Raw genomic sequence first — 18,489 nt, 5'->3', positions numbered from 1 at the left:
GTCCACCTCCCGAAGAAAAATTAGGGTGAGACCGATGCTCGATGTGCGTGGCCCAAGTGGACACGCACTGGGGCGTGGGGCGCGCTCGGGGCGGGCAGTCGGCAGCTCCAGCCGTCTCCACGCCATCCTCACGCCGGAGGGGGCGCGGCCGTGACTCACCCCCTCCCCCTGCGCTCCCTCCTTCGCCCTCTCACAGACGTACACCCCTCCCCTGCTATCCCGCCCCGGACTCTGGCTCCGGCTCGGATTGCAGTCTGCAACCTCCTCTGCCGCCGCTACCAAGTCGCTGGCAGCTCAGGTGGCTCCGCTTCGATGTCCTAGCCCAGCGCCCCCCGTCCCCCCGCCCCGGGCCGGATTCGGCGGGGCTGCCTTCACCCTCCGCTGGAGTCATGAGGGCGAACGCGGCTCTGCAGGTGCTGGGCTTCCTTCTCAACCTGGCCCGGGGCTCCGAGGTGGGCAACTCCCAGGCAGGTAAGCGGCGCCGGATCACCGGCCGTCTCGGAACCTGGGATCCCGAACCGAGTGCGCGGAATCCTGGAAGGCAGGAGCTGGGGCGGGGCGAGGTTGGGGTGCCGACCCGGGTCCGCTGGGACCAGCTAGGCAGGAACCGTCAGGTCGGGTTCTCGGCGCGGTCCGGGCGGGGTCGGGATTCCTGACCACCCTTCCCGCCCCCCCCAACCCTCGGCAGCGCGTCGCCGGCCTTCTAATTTGTCTCTCTCGAGGGGGCTGACGCCGAGACAGATCACACTTCCGAGGGCCCCTGTGGGGAGGGGGCTGGGACCTCTGTTATGTAAACGTGAGGAGATGATCGGAGGTGGAGGTCTTAGAGAAGCGGGGGGGGGGGGGGGCTCAGTTTATTCCCCAAGCCCATCCCTCGGGTTTCAGCACCTCCAGTTTCGTTGTTTTGCCGACAGGGCGGAGCTATGGAAGGGTTGGAGGGGGTTGTTGTTCTCTACGTTTGGAAAAACAAGAGTGGCACCTCCTCTTCCGTGAGTCGGCCTGCCCTGGGAAGGGCTGAGACTAACCAAAGGGCCAAGTACAGGTGACATCAGGGTGAGAGGCCACGCAGAGATTGACCTCCCTCTTTTCCTGAGAATAATAAAGCTGGCCGGTCCCGACTTGACCAACCTCTCTTTGTCAAGACGCAGATCAATTCAACTAATATTTATTGAGCATCTACTATGTACAAGGCTCTGAGCCAGGAGCTGGAGGGTCAAGGACTTCCAGCCTGTGTTTCTCAGTTTGTCTTTTCCCTCCCCAACCTGAGACCAACAGGACATCTCTCCCACCTTCTGAGCTTCCCGTGCTGGGAGTCCTTACTAAATCCCCAGCTTCTCCCCCACCTACATTCTGTTTATTGTCGGACTCTGTCCCCTGGAGTCTAGACAAGAGTCACATTGTTCATCTGTTCCTCCAACTCCCATCCATCCGAGCCCACCCCCTTGGGGTGTCTCTGGGACCATGGACACCTGAGGGTGCTGGTGTTGCTCGCATTGGAGGAATCCTGTTGATCTCTTCCCCTCCCCCAGATCTCAGCTTGGGGTTTGGCACAGCCAGGGCCTCTTCCCCGGAGTGGGATTGGGAGAAACACCTGTGCTTCCCCCACAGTTGCTGGGCCTAAATTTAGACCTGGGATCTTGAATGTGAAACTCCCAGCTGGTGGAGGGCGGGGGGTCTGGGGACTGGAGTGGGAGGGACCAAATAGAATGCATCACGGTCCCATCCAGACCCTCAGAATCTTCCACCAGGAACCCAGGAGTCCCAGACCCTGGCCACCTTCCCTGAAGGAGACAGGAGGCAGGCATGGTTGGGTTTCTTTACCCTTTATCTGGATCCTGCAGCCTCTGGGCATCCGGCCCTGTCTCAGTCCTTCTATAGTCCCTTTGTCCTGGCTGTGATGGGGGTGGGGGATATTGGAGAGGAGGCCTCTGGTTGAGGAGGGGCTGGAGATTCCTGGTCTGACCCACCCCAGTGCTCTCTACCAAAGGAGCGCCCAGGCCCCTCCCTAGGCCCCTGGTGCCTGGGTACAGCAGGGATTTTTATTATTCCTTCCCCCCTGCCCTCCTCCCCAAGCTGCCTGTTCTCCTTAGAGATGGTTTTCACGTTCTTTTCCTGAGCAGGCCCTTTGCTCCCTGTTTGTGTAATATGGACTTTACCCTCAGGGTGGCAGAGAACGGGGGCCTCTAACACTGTAGCCTTCCGGACATAGACCCAGAGTCTGCACAAACACATAAAGGCAGGTGGGATGGATGGGGCCACCTGAAATACTTCCTTATAAGGAAACCCAAGGACAGAACCAGTATAGATTTCTGGGCCAGTGGGGGAGCTGGGTACACGCTTGTGTGTGTGTGTGTGTGTGTGTGTGTGTGTGTGTGTGTGTGTGTGTGTGCGCGCGCGCGCGCGGGCGCGCGTGCATGTCACACATGAATGTACACAAACACATCACATACCCCACTTCTCTGTGCAAAAATCTTGGCTCCTCTCTTATCTGGGGAGAAGGATTGGCGCCTTGACTTGGAATAGGGGGTGTCCTGCCAGGAAGGGGTTTAGGGTGGGGCTGTTCCCTAAATGACTAACCTTCCTAGTTTCTTTCCTTTCAGCCCAAGGACCCTAGAGTTCCCAGTCTCCTCTGCGAGCTCCCAGCCTGTTTACCCCTCTGCTGAGTCTAGCCTACCCCCTTCCTTCCCATTGTGGGGAGCCATAGGGAATGGGAGCCCTCAAAGGTCAAGTGGTCAGCCTAGGGGTGTATCTAGGAGGAGGGGTTGGGGCCTCACTAATCTCCCTTCCTCCATTCCCACTCCCGCCTCCTACTAAACTGCCAGTGCCTCAGGGAAGGGTGGTTGGAACAGGTGGTATCTACCCCCCACCCTCCCCATAGTCTTTCAGTGAGCTGAGGAAAGAGACGGGGGGTAGGGCTTCAGGGATCAAGATTTCGCATAGCCTCTATATCCTCCATACTTACAAGGTCAAGTGAACCCCCAAGACTGGCATACCTCATGAGGATTGCCATGTTGGAAAGCTTTTTAATGAATCTTTTGACAGTGAAATTGGGTGGAAGGCTTAGAATGGGGGCAATCCTCTGCTGTTTCCCTCCAGGCTATGGTGTATTGGCTGGAAAATGTGAGGCTGAGGAGCTGGGGTGTGTTGGAATAGGGGAAAGGAAAAGGGAAGCCAGAGTTTAGGAAGGGGGGTGCGGGGTAGGCAACCAGCTCCTTATCTTTCAGCTTTAAAGACAAAGCTCACATTGACCCCCTCTCCCCACCGGAGCTCCCGCTCTAGTGAGGTCACTTGCCTGAGCCTAAGGCTTGTGGGTGGAGGGGGGGCGGGTGCTACTGAGGACAGGGTGTCTCGGGACAGGGTGGAGCAGCCCCCTCCTCCCAGATAGAATTGCCTCATTGTGGGCTGAACTGTGGCCCTGGGCACTGCCCCCACCCTCTGCCCCCATCCCACCCTCAGTAGACACAATAGGGGCTGTGTGCTAGCCCCAAAGAGATATTTATTCCAGGACCTAGAGAGAGGCAGGATGGGGGTAGAGAAGTAAGTACCCTGGTCAGAGAGGGGAAAGGGAAGAGGAGGGAAACGAAGTTGTGGTCCTTTTCTAACCTCTCTGGGGAAGGAGAGAAAACCCTACATCCTCTTCGATTAACTCCTTAGTACCCAAAGTCGTACCTGAAAGAGGCACAGAGGAGGCCCTGGTGGAAAAGGGAAACCTTTTCACGTGCCTGTTCAGAGAGATGGTGAGGGGATTCTGCGAGAGGCGGGATTAAGGCTCTCAGTCCAACATAGGCCTTCGTGTCTCTCTCCAGGGGTGACGGTTGGAGGCGGCTGCTTCCTAATCCCGTTGAATGTTACTGTAGGAGGGCAACCCAGGGGATGGTTTTGGGGGACCAGGCTGAAAACTTGTGTCCAGCTCTCTGTCATTCTTACCTCCCCTCTGAGCAGTGTGTCCTGGGACTCTGAATGGGCTGAGTGTGACGGGCGATGCTGAGAACCAATACCAGACGTTGTACAAGCTCTACGAGAGGTGCGAGGTGGTGATGGGGAACCTTGAGATTGTGCTCACAGGACACAATGCTGACCTCTCCTTCCTGCAGGTTAGAGGGCCTGACTCCCTACCTCAACCTCTTCCCCGTTAATCCTCCCCACAGAAGCCTCCTTCCCTTCCTCAGGGCTACCCTCTGCTGGAGTTCAGCATTCCTAAAACTCTGCAGTTCCGAAGATCCCAACCTGTGTGTTTATGGGGACGGTGACTGGAATCTGGAACCTCTGGTCTGGCCGCTGTCACCAGGAATGCACAGGGGCTGGCGATGAGAAGCGGGCCGGGGTGGGATAGTGTTCTGCATCAGGGGCCAAGGGAGGGAGGCACCTAGGAAGTGGAGGAAGAGACCAAGCAAGGACCCTCCTGGCATGAGGAGCTCTGAGAAGGAAAGGGTAGGAGATTAGAATTCCTCAGTCACTTCTGCCGCCTGTCTTCCTTGGCAGAAGGGACATGGCAGTGTGACACCAGCTACTCCCTACTCCACAGTAGGAATTAGAGTTAGAGGGGTTAGGGATTCCTTAATGAGGGGATTGAGGCTTTTTGCCCTATTTTCCCTCCCACTGACACAATCTGTTCCATCACAGTGGATCCGAGAAGTGACCGGCTATGTCCTCGTGGCCATGAATGAGTTCTCTACGCTGCCACTGCCCAACCTCCGGGTGGTGCGGGGGACGCAGGTGTACGATGGGAAGTTTGCCATCTTTGTCATGTTGAACTATAACACCAACTCCAGCCATGCTCTGCGCCAGCTCCGCTTTACTCAGCTCACCGGTCAGTTCCTGACGATTCCTTCTAGTCTTGCCCCTCAACCAACCTGCAGGCAGGGGCCTCCTCGATGATAACCCAGGACTGCTCGCTAAGCGCCCCCTTCACGGGGCCCATCACCTTGACCACTGTGGTCTAAAGGTCCACTACTCCCCAGGCGGAGGGTCCTCATGTCCTGTGGGGCTGGGGTTGGAGCTAGATCTGTTACCCACTCCTCTGCCTTTAAAGTACAGTGTACTTTGATGTCCCTCCTTCCCTGGGAATGGGAATCCTATCTCCTCCCCCTCACAATTCCCCACAAGCTGGGAGGAATATGGGGTTAAACACCACATGGTTGCCTTTTACTTCTCCCTCTCCCAGTCGGTTGGAAAACACACAGGTAGGGTGGAGGAAGGAGGTGATTGAGTCAGGGATCTTCTCTCTTTCTTTCCTTTCCCCTCCCCCACTGGCTAAACCGGATCTGGACAGGTGTCTGAGGAGGCCGGAGTTTCTTTTGGCCTGGCTCCTCCTCTATCTTACAAGGCAAGCCTTCTCTGCAGTTTGGATTTAATTAGACATCCTTGTCTGCCCCACTTCCCCTTCTCCTGAGTCTTGGGTGGCCTTTTGGGTTGGTGCAGGTGGAGGGGGAGGGAAGAGGAGGTCTGCTGTAGCCCTTAACCCTGTCACTTCTCTTCCCTACCTCAGAGATTCTGTCAGGGGGCGTTTATATTGAGAAGAATGATAAACTTTGTCACATGGACACAATCGACTGGAGGGACATCGTGAGGGACCGAGATGCCGAGATAGTGGTGAAGGACAATGGCAGGAGCTGTGAGTGACCATGATCAAGACTGCTCCCCTACCCCCACCAAACAGAGTGACCCCTTTCACCATCATCATTATATCCCTAATCTGAACTCACCTCCACCGAAAAACAACACCTCAGGCCCTAGACCTGCCAAGGAGAGAGCAGGTCAGTCTCCTAGAATCCAGACTCCCAAAGCAGTATGTGAAGAAAAGGAGCAAAAGATCTCTGTGTACTAAGTGGGGAAGCCAGATCTTTGGACTCCATATCCACATCTCTTTCCATTACAACATTCTCCCTTCTCCTTGGAACCTGCCTCCCCCGATCACAGTCTGCTGCTCCCTGTCCACTCACACACACACATATTCCTACTGGGTTCAGTTTGCCAAGGAGGAACCAAGTTCCTGGGTTGGGACTGGGGCTGAGCTTGGCAATTGCCCCAGACTCTCCCGTTCAGCTGCCCTGTGGGTGGTGCGGAGGTGTGGCTCCACCCCTTGTTGACAGGTTCACTTGAGCCCAGCCCTGCTCTGTGAGGGCAAGGAGGGACACTGCCCTGGCTCTTTGCTTCGTGGGACTGGGGTGCTTGTGTGCTGACATCATACCCTGTTGATTCAAGCAAGCCTTTCTTAGCCCTGACAGCCCTTTGTGTTGCTTTTCTTCCCAACCAGGTCCCCCGTGTCATGAGGCCTGCAAGGGGCGATGCTGGGGTCCTAGATCAGAAGACTGCCAGACATGTGAGTTTACTCCCCTCCAAAAACTTCAAGCTCATACACTTTCACATCCCTTCCCCCCCAACCTATGTCAACGCTGTGGGTGGGGCCATGCCTAGAGGGCAAGAGGGTGAGCAGTGGCCTCAGTACCGTCTTAAGAGCCCTGACTGCCATGCTTTCTCTCTCTCTTTCTATAGTGACCAAGACCATCTGTGCCCCCCAATGTAATGGTCACTGCTTTGGGCCCAACCCCAACCAGTGCTGCCATGATGAGTGCGCAGGAGGCTGCTCAGGCCCTCAGGATACAGACTGCTTTGTAAGTACCACCATTTGCCCAGATTCCGAAATGGGGATGTGGGCTTTGGGGAGGAAGTAGGGATACACACATAACGTGAGTTTTATGAATCTCCTATGTCCCTAGGCCTGTCGACTCTTCAATGACAGTGGGGCTTGTGTACGCCAGTGTCCACAGCCTCTTGTCTACAACAAGCTAACTTTCCAGCTGGAACCCAATCCCCACACCAAGTATCAGTATGGTGGAGTTTGTGTAGCCAGCTGTCCTCGTAAGTGCCCAAGAAGAGGAACAATGGTAGTGGAACCAGAATTTTAGACAAAATTTTAGGAGGTAAAAGAGATCAAGTTGGGTGGTAAATAGAGAATGTAGGTTGTGATTGTCTAACCACCTCCAGTGAATGATCCCTATGTCCTGCTCGCCCATCTGCTTCCCCATGATTTTTAGCAGTTGCTCCTAGTTCTACAACAAAGAGCAAAGGGCCTTTCTCATCCATAGGGCAGTGCTTAAGGAACCTTGGATGGTAGATTGGGACAGTCCAGCACAGAGCAGGAGGGAGCAAGGTTCAGTCGGTCATTGGCAGTGTTTCTCCCTCGTCTCTAATGGTGCCCTCCTCTCTCCTAGATAACTTTGTGGTGGATCAAACGTCTTGTGTCCGGGCCTGTCCTCCCGACAAGATGGAAGTAGATAAAAATGGACTTAAGATGTGTGAACCTTGTGGGGGGCTGTGCCCCAAAGGTGAGTAGGAGATGGTGAGGAGGTGGTGAAGAGACCAGTCAGGCCCCACCCACTGAGCCTCTTTTGTGTTTACAGCCTGCGAGGGGACGGGCTCTGGGAGCCGCTTCCAGACCGTGGACTCTAGCAACATTGATGGATTTGTGAACTGCACCAAGATCCTGGGCAACCTGGACTTTCTTATCACTGGCCTCAATGGGTTAGAGATTCTGCTTTCTCTCTCTAATCCCCCACTCCATCCGTCCCCACACAGTTCATTGCATTTGGCTCAGCCCTTCGTATGGGCAGCTGATTAGGAATATAAATCATATAATGAGTATAAATCGAGCCCTGCGTTCTGCTCTGTGCTGGAGATTCTCTCCCTCCCCCTCTGCTCCTCCCCCTGCTTTCTCTCTCTCGCTCGCTCTCTCAACATACATACATACATACATATATACATAAATAAATGAAATCTTTTTAAAAAATTAAAGAAAAAATAAAAGGAATATAAATTATAAAATTTTAGAGGTCACATAGTACCTAACCATACCTAACTCTGTTTCCCACCCAGGACTTGAATCCCCTCAGAGACATCCCTAAGCAATCTGACACCATCTAGGTGAATGGCAGGGGACAAGGACATTGTGTCCTCCTACTTCTTTTTTTAAAGATTTTACTTATTCTATTTATTTATTTTACAGAGAGAGAGAGAGCAGGAGGTGGGGGAGTGAGGGGGAGAGAGAGAATCCCAAGCAGGTTCCATGCCAAGTGCACAGCCTCATGCAGAGCCTGATCTCATGACCCTGGGATCATGATCTGAGCCGAAGGCTCATCTGAGTCTGATGCCTAATGGACTGAGCCACCCAGGCACCCCTTAAGATTTTATCCTTATGTAATCTCTGCACCCAACATGGGACTTGAACTCACAACCCTGAGACCAAGAGTCACATGCTCCACCAATCAATTTTTTTAAGACTTTATTTATATATATATTTATTAGAGAGAGAGAGAGAGAGAGCACGTGGGAGTGGGGGGAGAAGCAGATGGGGAAGGAGAAGGAGGTGAGCACAGAGCTGACCCGGGGCTCGATCCCATGACCCTGAGATCATGACCCCGAGATCGTGACCCCAGCTGAAACCAAGAGTTGGACGCTTAACCGACTAAGCCACCCAGGTGTCCCCTGAATCAATATTCTTTTTTAAGATTTTTTTTTTTAATTTTTATTTATTTGACAGAGAGGGAGACAGCGAGAGAGGGAACACAAGCAGGGGGAGTGGGAGAGGGAGAAGCAGGCTTCCCGCAGAGCAGGGAGCCTGATGCGGGGCTCGATCCCAGGACCCTGGGATCATGACCTGAGCCGAAGGCAGACGCCTAACGACTGAGCCACCCAGGCACCCCTCCCTGAATCAGTTTTTTGTTTTTGTTTTTTTTTTAAAGATTTTATCTATTTATTTGAGAGAGAGAGAATGAGAGATGGAGAGCACGAGAGGGAAGAGGGTCAGAGGGCGAGGCAGACGCCCCGCCGAGCAGGGAGCCCGATGCGGGACTCGATCCTGGGACTCCAGGATCATGACCCGAGCCGAAGGCAGTTGCTCAACCGACTGAGCCACCCAGGCGCCCCGCTGAATCAGTTTTTTAATGAGAGTTGCCACATGATGATTTTCTAATTCCATTATTCCTTATTCCTTCTGCATTTATTTGTTGGCATTTTAGTGTTAGGAAGAGTCTTCCCTTCCCATTGATTGATTGATTGATACCTATTTCGTTCAGTCCTTTAAAATCTTTTATAGTCATTGTTTTGGTGTTCAGTTGTCTCTGATCTGGCCATTGCGGGCTTCTTCAAACCGGATCCTGTGTTCTTTGGGCTTGTACCCTTCATTCTCTGAGCACTTCCTTACTTTTTTGCATCAGCTGCTATAAACTCGTTCTGTTTCTCCTACCCTAGCCATTTCTCCAAGGAGCCCTGTTTCCTTTTAGTGGAGAATGGTATTTAGAAATTTCTGAGGCTAGGCATGCTTCTTGCTACTGGGTTCTACTTCTGTGTTGTTGACTGGTTTTTACTGTTCTCTTCAGAGACCCCTGGCACAAGATCCCTGCCCTGGACCCTGAGAAGCTCAGTGTCTTCCGGACAGTACGGGAGATCACAGGTGAGTGGGAGGAGAGGGTGCCTTTTCTAGGAGGAAGAGGTGAGCCACCGGCACAGACTGTTGTATAACTACTTACAGAATCATGTCCCAAGCGAGAGGAGAGTGACCTATAGCACCTGAGAAAGCGAAGGGAGAAGACTCCCTGCTCACATGCCTCTCTCCAACCCCTCAGGTTACCTGAATATCCAGTCCTGGCCTCCCCACATGCACAACTTCAGTGTCTTTTCCAACCTGACAACCATTGGGGGCAGAAGCCTGTACAAGTGAGTAGTAAAGAGTGTGGCGGTGGTCGCATGAACCCAGGCAATGAAACCTGTTTCTTAGGCATCCTTGAGTGAAATACAGGTGTTGTCTCATACAGCACGCCCAAAGGGTCTGACGGTTTGAAGGGGAAAAGGCAAAAGGAAGGGGAATTGCTCTTACTGGTCTGACTGGCCCAGAGCAAATGTGTGGAATGAAAATGAATCCGCTGCACGGTCATTTTTCCCGGTGTAGTCTCCCTTCTTATCCTGTCTCCTTGTTCTCAGCCGGGGTTTCTCTTTGTTGATCATGAAGAACTTGAATATAACATCTTTGGGCCTCCGATCTTTGAGAGAAATTAGTGCCGGGCGTATCTACATAAGTGCCAACAGGCAGCTCTGCTACCACCATTCTCTGAACTGGACCAGGCTGCTTCGGGGCCCTCCGGAGGAGAGACTAGACATCAAGCATAATCGGCCCCGCAGGGACTGCGGTGAGGGAGATGGCCCATGGGGGGGTGGGGAAAAACGTCCAGCGGGAGAGGGTACAGGGTAGGGGCTGCTCTGGCCTGCAAGCAGGAATAGGGATGAGGGAGGGGTAGAGCCAAGGAGAGGGGCGTGTTAGGCTGGAGGCACTTAGGAGGAAGAGTTCAGAAGAGGGCCTGTGAGGAGCCCCCTCCTGACTCACCCCTTCCTTTCCAGTGGCAGAGGGCAAAGTGTGTGATCCCCTGTGCTCCCCTGGGGGGTGCTGGGGCCCAGGTCCTGGTCAGTGCCTGTCCTGTCGAAACTACAGCCGAGGAGCTGTCTGTGTGACCCACTGCAACTTTCTGAATGGGTAACTGAGGGGCGAGAGAGTCAAGCAAGGGTGGGGGCATGGGGCCGTGGGATGGAGCTATTCAGGTGGCACCTGAAAGCCTTTAGTCAGCTTTCTTTTTTATTCTTTTAAAGGTTTATTTATTTATTTTAGAGAGGGGTGGGGGAAGGGCAGAGGGAGAGGGAGAGAGAAACCCAAGCCGACTTGAGCCTGACATGGGGCCTGATCTCAAGACCCTGAGATCACAGCCTGACCTGAAACCAAGAGTTGGACGCTTAGTGGACTGCGCCATCCAGGCGCCCCTAGACAACTTGCTGCATATGCCTTGGTGGGAATGAGTAAGGGGATGCTGTGGTTGGGGGATCAGAACATAAAGGTCAGGACTTAGAAGTGACCCCCTCCCTTTGCCCCCCACTGCAGGGAGCCTCGTGAGTTTGCCCATGAGGCTGAATGCTTCTCCTGCCACCCGGAGTGCCGACCCATGGAGGGTGCTGCCACATGCAATGGCTCGGTACAGTAGCAGCACCAGGATCTCTAAGGGGGCAGAGGGCAGGGGCAACACGAGAAGGTCTTGGGGATGATATGGCCAAATCACAAGGCCAACACAGGGAGGCCAGATAACACTAGGGTCTGTGGATGGAGCATCCTAAATGGCTGGGTTGGTCCTGGCTGGGAAGTATGAAATTGACCTTGGGATCCCATTCTTCCCAACCTTCCCTCTTCCACCCAGGGCTCTGATGCTTGTGCTCAATGTGCCCATTTTCGAGATGGGCCCCACTGTGTGAGCAGCTGCCCCAATGGAGTCCTCGGTGCCAAGGGCCCCATCTACAAGTACCCAGATGCTCAGAATGAATGTCGGCCCTGCCACGAGAATTGCACCCAGGGGTCAGTGATGGGATGATAAGGGGGGAGGGGGAGAAACAAAACTAGGGGAAAGAAGAGGGTAAATGGGAGCTGAAAGAAGAAAGGAACTATGGTTTAAGAATCACTCCAAGCTATATTAGGAAGGATTGGAGAAAGGGGATCTTTCAATAACAGCACAAAATTATACCACAGTTTTGAGAACCTGGAATAACCTCAGCTCAGGGGACTTTCATTCAAGAGAGGGACTCGGGGAGAGTTGGCAAGCTAGAGATGGGGGCCGTGTCTTATGATATGATTTGGGCTCCAGGATGGAATAGCATGGTAGGATCTGAAACAATGTATGTTGAGGCTGTTGGAATTGAGCTTCTATGGGAGTCTCCCAAGCTCCCATTTAAGGAGGTGACTTTCTTCTCCAGGTGTAAGGGACCAGAGCTACAAGACTGTTTGGGTCAAACACTGGCACTGATCAGGTATGGTGGGCTTGGAGATTTAGTTAGCTGGGGATATTTGGGAGAGAAGCTAGGGAGGGGGCAGTTAACTTGCTGGGAAGAGAGGAGTCTCTATTCATTCTGGCCTTCTATATACACCACTATCACTAGACTTGGATACACAAGAATCCACGCTTCTGGCCTTCCCTTCCTAAAATTAACCTGTAGTATCCTCAAGAGGTCCAGATTTAGGTTAACCCTTCCAGTGCTCAGGGATATGTGTATATGTGAATGTTAATTTCTTGCACCAGATCTGTACTATACCTTTAATGTAGGCATAGATGACATTGTAAGGAAGGTGTAGACCCAGGATAATGCTGGACTTCTCTATCGTACAGCAAAACCCATCTGGCGGTGGGTTTAACAGTGGTAGTAGGATTGGCGGTAATTTTCCTGATCCTCGGAGGCACTTTTCTCTATTGGCGTGGGCGCCGGATTCAGAATAAGAGGGCTATGAGGCGCTACTTGGAACGGGGTGAGGTGAGTGTCTAGCTTACTCTTGAAAGGTACCCTATACCATCAGTCTTTAGGAGCCTCCTCCTTTCCCAGAGATTTGATTTCCTTTCTTCAAGGAGGTAGTATGGTCCGTTAGAAAGAACTCTGGCCGGAGAAATGGGAGACACGCATTCCAGTCCTGATTTTGCCATTAATTTGCCAACATGACTTTGAAGAAGTTACTTTCCTTCTCTGTGCCTCATTTTATGCATGTACACAGAGGAAATAACATTCATCCTTATAGGATGGCTATAAGAGTGAAAGGGGATGACGTATGTGAAAGTGCTTTGGAAAGCATAGAGAATTGTATTAAAGTACTTAAAGTGATAGCATTACCAACTTGCCCCCTTCCTCCCATCAAAGGGGAAACCCGACCCTCTTGATTCTTGATTTCATGATTTCATGAATACAAACAACGTCCTCAGTCCTTAGGGTCTGTTACTCCCCAATATGCCTGCAGTGCTTTTTAAGGCCAAAGACAATTCCTCTTCTTGCTCCCCACCCGTTTGGGCTTTGTCGCTCTGGGCATCCACCCAAAGGAGGGGGTTGGAGTGGAACATGGGAATGGACTTCCCTGAGTATTTTCTTCCTTCTGCTTCTCAGAGCATAGAGCCTCTGGATCCCAGTGAGAAGGCTAACAAAGTCTTGGCCAGAATCTTCAAAGAAACAGAGTTGAGGAAGCTTAAAGTGCTTGGCTCAGGCGTCTTTGGAACCGTGCACAAAGTGAGTGGCCCACAAGAGGTCTGTGGAGGAGGAAGGGAAAGGATCTAGGGTGAAGGAGAGAAAGATTTTAGGGAAAGGGCTAGCCCGGGGAGAATGACCTAAGGCTGACTCCTGCCCAAAACTTCCCAGGGAGTATGGATTCCTGAGGGTGAATCAATCAAGATTCCAGTCTGCATCAAAGTCATTGAGGACAAGAGTGGACGACAAAGTTTTCAAGATGTGACAGATGTGAGTGAGGGAAGGGTACTGTGTATGCCACGGGGGGAGAGGTCGCTATTAGAATCAATTTTGTAGAAGTATGGTCCTGTGTTAGCAGATACTGTTAGCCATCCTGATGTCCTTGAATGTTGGGGTAGCCCTGGTCTGGGTGTATGTGGACCTTTTTGGTCCCTGGATAACCCTTCCTGTGCCTTGTAGCATATGCTGGCCATTGGCAGCCTAGACCACGCCCACATCGTACGGCTGCTGGGGCTGTGCCCAGGATCATCTCTGCAGCTCGTCACTCAGTACTTGCCTCTGGGTTCCCTGTTGGATCATGTGAGACAACACCGTGGAGCACTGGGGCCCCAGCTGCTGCTCAACTGGGGAGTCCAGATTGCCAAGGTGAGGGGAATCTGGAAGAGTTCTATGAACTGCCTGGCTGGTGGCTGGCAGGGCAGTTGAAGTTCTGAGAGGTGCCTTCAGGGTTTGGGATGATTCTGGATCTCAAGGATCACTTCCCCCAACCTTGAGAATACCTCCTTCCTCTGTAGGGGATGTACTACCTCGAGGAGCATGGTATGGTGCATAGGAACCTGGCGGCCCGAAATGTGCTCCTGAAGTCACCCAGTCAGGTTCAGGTGGCAGATTTTGGGGTGGCTGACCTGCTGCCCCCTGATGATAAGCAACTACTACACAGTGAGGCCAAGGTGAGGTGACATGAAGGGCTGGGTAAGGAGGTGGGGGTGGAGTGAAGCATGGGAATAGGGAGCAGTCAGTGGTCTCCTTCAGAGGCAGTCAGATGCTGCACAGTAAGTTCCAGGAGAGGAACCTGGAGGTGCCAGAAATTCAAGTTCAGAAAGCAACAAGGAAAAGAATGATTGAGAACTTGGGGTTTAGAAGTGCTGAGAAACCTTGTGGAAGTCAGCTGGTGACACTTTTGCCTTTAATTCCCCAGACTCCAATTAAGTGGATGGCCCTGGAGAGTATCCACTTTGGGAAATACACACACCAGAGTGACGTCTGGAGTTATGGTCAGTCCATTTGGATACCCTCCATACCATCACTGGCCCAAATTCCATTGTTGCCTTTTGAGAGACCCCTTTTTAGAATTTCTAAGCCTTCCAGATCCTTGTGTTAGATCGAGTTCTGCTTTCCCTTCATCTTCACTCCCATGTCTACTATTTTGCCATCAACTAGTCATGTCTTCCTATACCAGGAGTGACAGTTTGGGAGCTGATGACCTTTGGGGCAGAGCCCTATGCTGGGCTACGACTGGCCGAAGTACCAGACCTGCTAGAGAAGGGGGAGCGATTGGCACAGCCCCAGATCTGTACCATTGATGTCTACATGGTCATGGTCAAGTGTGAGTTACCTGCCGATCCCAGCCATTTCCTTCCTTCCTCCTTCTTTCCTTCCTTCCTTCCTTCCTTCTTTCCTTCCTTCCTCCCTCCCTCTCTCCCTCCCTTTCTTTTTAGATTTATCTATTTATTTGAGAGAGAGAGAGAGAGAGCTCATTGGGGGGGCGGGGGGGCGGCAGAGGGAGAGAGAGTGAGAGTCCCAAGCAGATTCCACACTGAGCAATGAGCCTGATTCTTGACTTGATCTCATGACCTGAGCTGAAACCAAGAATTGGGGCTTAACTGACTGCACCACCCAGGTGCCCCCCCAGCCATTTTCTAACTGACTTCCCTCCCTACTCCACTCCCTTCTTATGGCTCTATCTACATCTTACCCCCAGGTTGGATGATTGATGAGAACATTCGTCCAACCTTTAAAGAACTAGCCAACGAGTTCACCAGGATGGCCCGAGACCCACCACGGTATCTGGTCATAAAGGTGAGCAGTGATTAGGAGTTGTCAAGGAGATCTAGAGGCATGGGGACTTGGCTGGAACTAGGATCCACCTTAACAATCACCTGTCCCTACAGAGAGAGAGTGGGCCTGGAATTCCCCCTGGAGCAGAGCCCCCTGCTCTGACAAACAAGGAACTGGAGGAGGTGGAGCTGGAGCCAGAACTGGAGCTAGACCTGGACTTGGAGGCAGAGGAGGATGGTCTGGCGGCCACACTAGGCTCTGCCCTCAGCCTGCCAGTTGGAACACTTAATCGGCCCCGTGGGGTAAGGCATTTCCCAGCGTTTTAAGGCTTTCTGCACCCTGAGCCGTCTATCTACCTGCACCCTCATGAACCCCACTGATGCCTAGATTAACTACTCAGAGACCCCCATGGTGAGTAGATTTCTCCCTTCATCTAAACCTCTTCCTCACCTTTTTCATCCTAGAGCCAGAGCCTCTTAAGCCCATCTTCTGGATATATGCCTATGAACCAGGGTAATCTTGGGGAGACTTGCCAGGTAAGGTCTGTCTCTTCAAGGGGCTGCTGAGAGGCTGGGTGGCAGTGTCTTAGGATCCATAGGGGCAGTGTGGGAGACTTTAGAAATCCTTGAGGTTTCATCAGTGCCCCACAAAAAAGAAGGCATTGAACAACCCAGTCTTCTGAACAAATATCTCTTTCCTTGTCTCTGTAAATCTCCATGTATTATTCTCCTCCTTAGGAGTCTGCAGTTTGTGGGAGTGGTGAGCGGTGCCCCCGGCCAGCCTCTTTGCACCCAATGCCACGGGGACGCCTGGCATCAGAGTCCTCAGAGGGCCACGTGACAAGTTCTGAGGCTGAGTTCCAGGAGAAGGTGTCAATGTGTAGAAGCCAGAGCCGGAGCCCACGGCCACGTGGGGACAGTGCCTACCATTCCCAGCGCCACAGCCTGCTCACTCCTGTCACCCCACTCTCCCCACCAGGGTTAGAGGAAGAGGATGTCAATGGATATGTCATGCCGGATGCACACCTCAAAGGTGCCTGACTCCTCCGAGAGCTTTCCTCAAATCCTTCTCTGATCCCGTCCCCAGGCTCCTCTTAATCCTTCCATCTTCTCTCATCTTACCCCTTCCTTTTCAGTTTTTCCTAACCTTCCCCAACCCCCCAGCGCCTGCCCCCGTGTTCTCCACATACCTATCCTCTCTTCTCAATCCCCAGGTACTCCCTCCTCCCGGGAAGGCACCCTTTCTTCGGTGGGCCTCAGTTCTGTCCTGGGTACTGAAGAAGAAGATGAAGATGATGAGTATGAATACATGAACCGGAGGAGAAGGCGCAGTCCGACTCGTGCCCCTAGGCCCAGTTCTCTCGAGGAGCTGGGTTATGAGTACATGGATGTGGGATCAGACCTCAGTGCTTCCCTGGGCAGCACACAGAGTTGCCCACTCAACCCTGTGCCCCTCATGCCTGCTGCTGGCACAACCCCAGATGAGGACTATGAATATATGAATCGGCGACATGGTGGAGGAGCTCCTGGGGGAGATTACGCAGCCATGGGGGCCTGCCCAGCAGCTGAGCAAGGGTATGAAGAGATGAGAGCTTTCCAGGGGCCTGGACACCAAGCCCCCCATGTCCATTGTGCCCGCCTCAAAACTCTCCGTAGTTTAGAAGCCACTGACTCCGCTTTTGATAACCCTGATTACTGGCATAGCAGGCTCTTCCCCAAGGCTAATGCTCAGAGAACATAACCCCTGCTCCCTGAAGTACTCAGGGAGCATTTCATGGCAGCTAGTGCCTCTAGAAGGTACCCCTCTTCTCCTTAGTCCCTCCCTCACAGGTCTCAGCCCTATTTCCCCAGTCGTAGACAATTCCATTCAACCTTTGGAGGCTTTTAAACACTTTTACACAAAATTCTTGTGAGATGTAGCCAGCTGTGCACTTTCTTCTCTTTCCCAATCCTGGGAAAGGAGATTTCCCCTATTTTGTGTGCTTTCCTAATCCCATTCCTCTGCTTCCTCAGGGGGACTCCCTGGAGATATGAAGGATTACGCCCATGTCCCTCTCTCAGACTCTGACTTGTTGAGATTAGGCTTTAAAGTGTGCTTTTGTTTCCCACCAGACTCCTAAGGAAGAGGAAAAGCGGGGTAACCTGGCAGGGAAAAGTAAAATTTTGGCTGATGACTCAACCCCCTGGGAAGAATGGAAAGCTTCAAATCTTGAGTGAAGAGGTTGGGCATAGATACTAAGGAGTACTATTAATTGAGCATTTACTATGCCACCTAATCCAGTTAGGTGGATTATCTCACCTAATCCATACAACAACTCTGTGGGCTAGGTATTATCCCATTTCACAAATAAGGAAACTTAAGTAAATTAAGTGGTGGGTCCAGGATTCAGAATCTTCCAATGCAGGTTTGCTCACCACTGTAATGTATCAAGGCAAACTGATACAAGTCAAAGTTCTTGTAAGGGGCATTGTCTTCTTTTTGCACTGAATCAAGTCTAACCCCAACAACCACAGCCTCCTCCTACACCCCGGCTTATCATCTCAGGAAGTGGGGGGGAAGGGGGTGGTGGGAAGGAAAAATAACTGGACATTTTTGTGTAAACCATAACCTATATGTGCTGTAAATGATCACTTCTTACCCAAGGGACAGATTCACAATTGTCCCAAGAGCCACTTTTAGGGTCTAGTCTCATCCAGTAGTGGGAAACTTACAGTTGGGATAGAAAGAGGACCCAGCTTCAGGCCTTTGTCCCTTTGGATGGGAAATGGGGTATCTTGTATCACTGAAGATTTTTGTTTTGTTTTTATACACACCTGAATAAAAATGCCGGTTTTTCAGCTTCCTGTCTGTCAAATGAAGAAAACCTTTAGTGTGTAAGATAAATCACCCCTTTGCTCCTCAGCAGTGGATAGCCACCACCGCATGCTGCTGTCTTGTGACACTCCTGTTCTGCACCTTGCACCTTTCTCCAGCCCTACTTCTCTTTGTATTCACTGAAGACAAGCATAGCGCACAGTCCTTTTCATTGAAGGCTTTTACTAGGAATCTCTACAGGACAACCAACTGGGAATGACAAAAACAAGAAAACCCACGTCTGGGAAAATAAGAAAAAGCCCTATAGATGTGGTGCCTCAGGAGGTGGAACACTGAAACTCCCATGTTTCAGAACTCTTATTCTCTTGAAAAAGTCTGTAAGAACACTTTCCTTAGGTGCCATCAAAGCCTATTGTTGGAACAATAGTGCCATCTTCAGTGGGAGTCTGGCCTCTAGATTGGGAGGCTGTAAATGAGTAATCCCGCCGGAGTCTAGCTGCCCACTTAGCCCCGGCTCGTTGCTCCCTTGGTCTCCTTCCACATCGCTCCTGCAGCTCTCCGTTCTCCCAACATCGGAGGATGATT

General features: G+C 52.1%; 1 protein-coding gene across 3 annotated transcripts; it reads left to right on the top strand.

Annotated features, from left to right (window-relative positions):
• The first annotated feature begins 206 nt into the window (after window positions 1-206).
• On the top strand, window positions 207-17,930 carry ERBB3 (erb-b2 receptor tyrosine kinase 3). Of its 3 annotated transcripts, XM_027591981.2 has the most exons (29): window positions 207-471; window positions 3,943-4,094; window positions 4,624-4,810; window positions 5,489-5,614; window positions 6,257-6,322; window positions 6,496-6,614; window positions 6,720-6,861; window positions 7,215-7,328; window positions 7,404-7,524; window positions 9,378-9,451; window positions 9,624-9,714; window positions 9,979-10,184; window positions 10,393-10,525; window positions 10,925-11,015; window positions 11,235-11,389; window positions 11,785-11,838; window positions 12,195-12,336; window positions 12,955-13,074; window positions 13,204-13,302; window positions 13,492-13,677; window positions 13,827-13,982; window positions 14,231-14,306; window positions 14,492-14,638; window positions 15,014-15,111; window positions 15,204-15,392; window positions 15,555-15,626; window positions 15,828-16,122; window positions 16,304-16,664; window positions 17,202-17,930. In XM_027591981.2, the coding sequence occupies exons 1-29, from the start codon at window positions 390-392 to the stop codon at window positions 17,326-17,328; spliced, it is 3,981 nt and encodes a 1,326-aa protein (XP_027447782.1). In that variant the 5' UTR covers window positions 207-389; the 3' UTR covers window positions 17,329-17,930. The 3 variants fall into 3 exon arrangements, with proteins under 3 accessions (XP_027447782.1, XP_027447781.1, XP_027447783.1); XM_027591980.2 differs by having other exon boundaries at window positions 16,304-17,930; XM_027591982.2 differs by lacking the exon at window positions 207-471 and adding an exon at window positions 3,516-3,537 and having other exon boundaries at window positions 16,304-17,930.
• The last annotated feature ends 559 nt before the right edge of the window (window positions 17,931-18,489 follow it).

Source organism: Zalophus californianus, chromosome 9 (assembly GCF_009762305.2).
Source record: "Zalophus californianus isolate mZalCal1 chromosome 9, mZalCal1.pri.v2, whole genome shotgun sequence".
In the NCBI taxonomy this organism is placed as follows: Eukaryota; Metazoa; Chordata; class Mammalia; order Carnivora; family Otariidae; genus Zalophus; species Zalophus californianus.
Note: the sequence above shows the minus strand (reverse complement) of the source record. Positions and strands in the feature narration are given on the sequence as shown.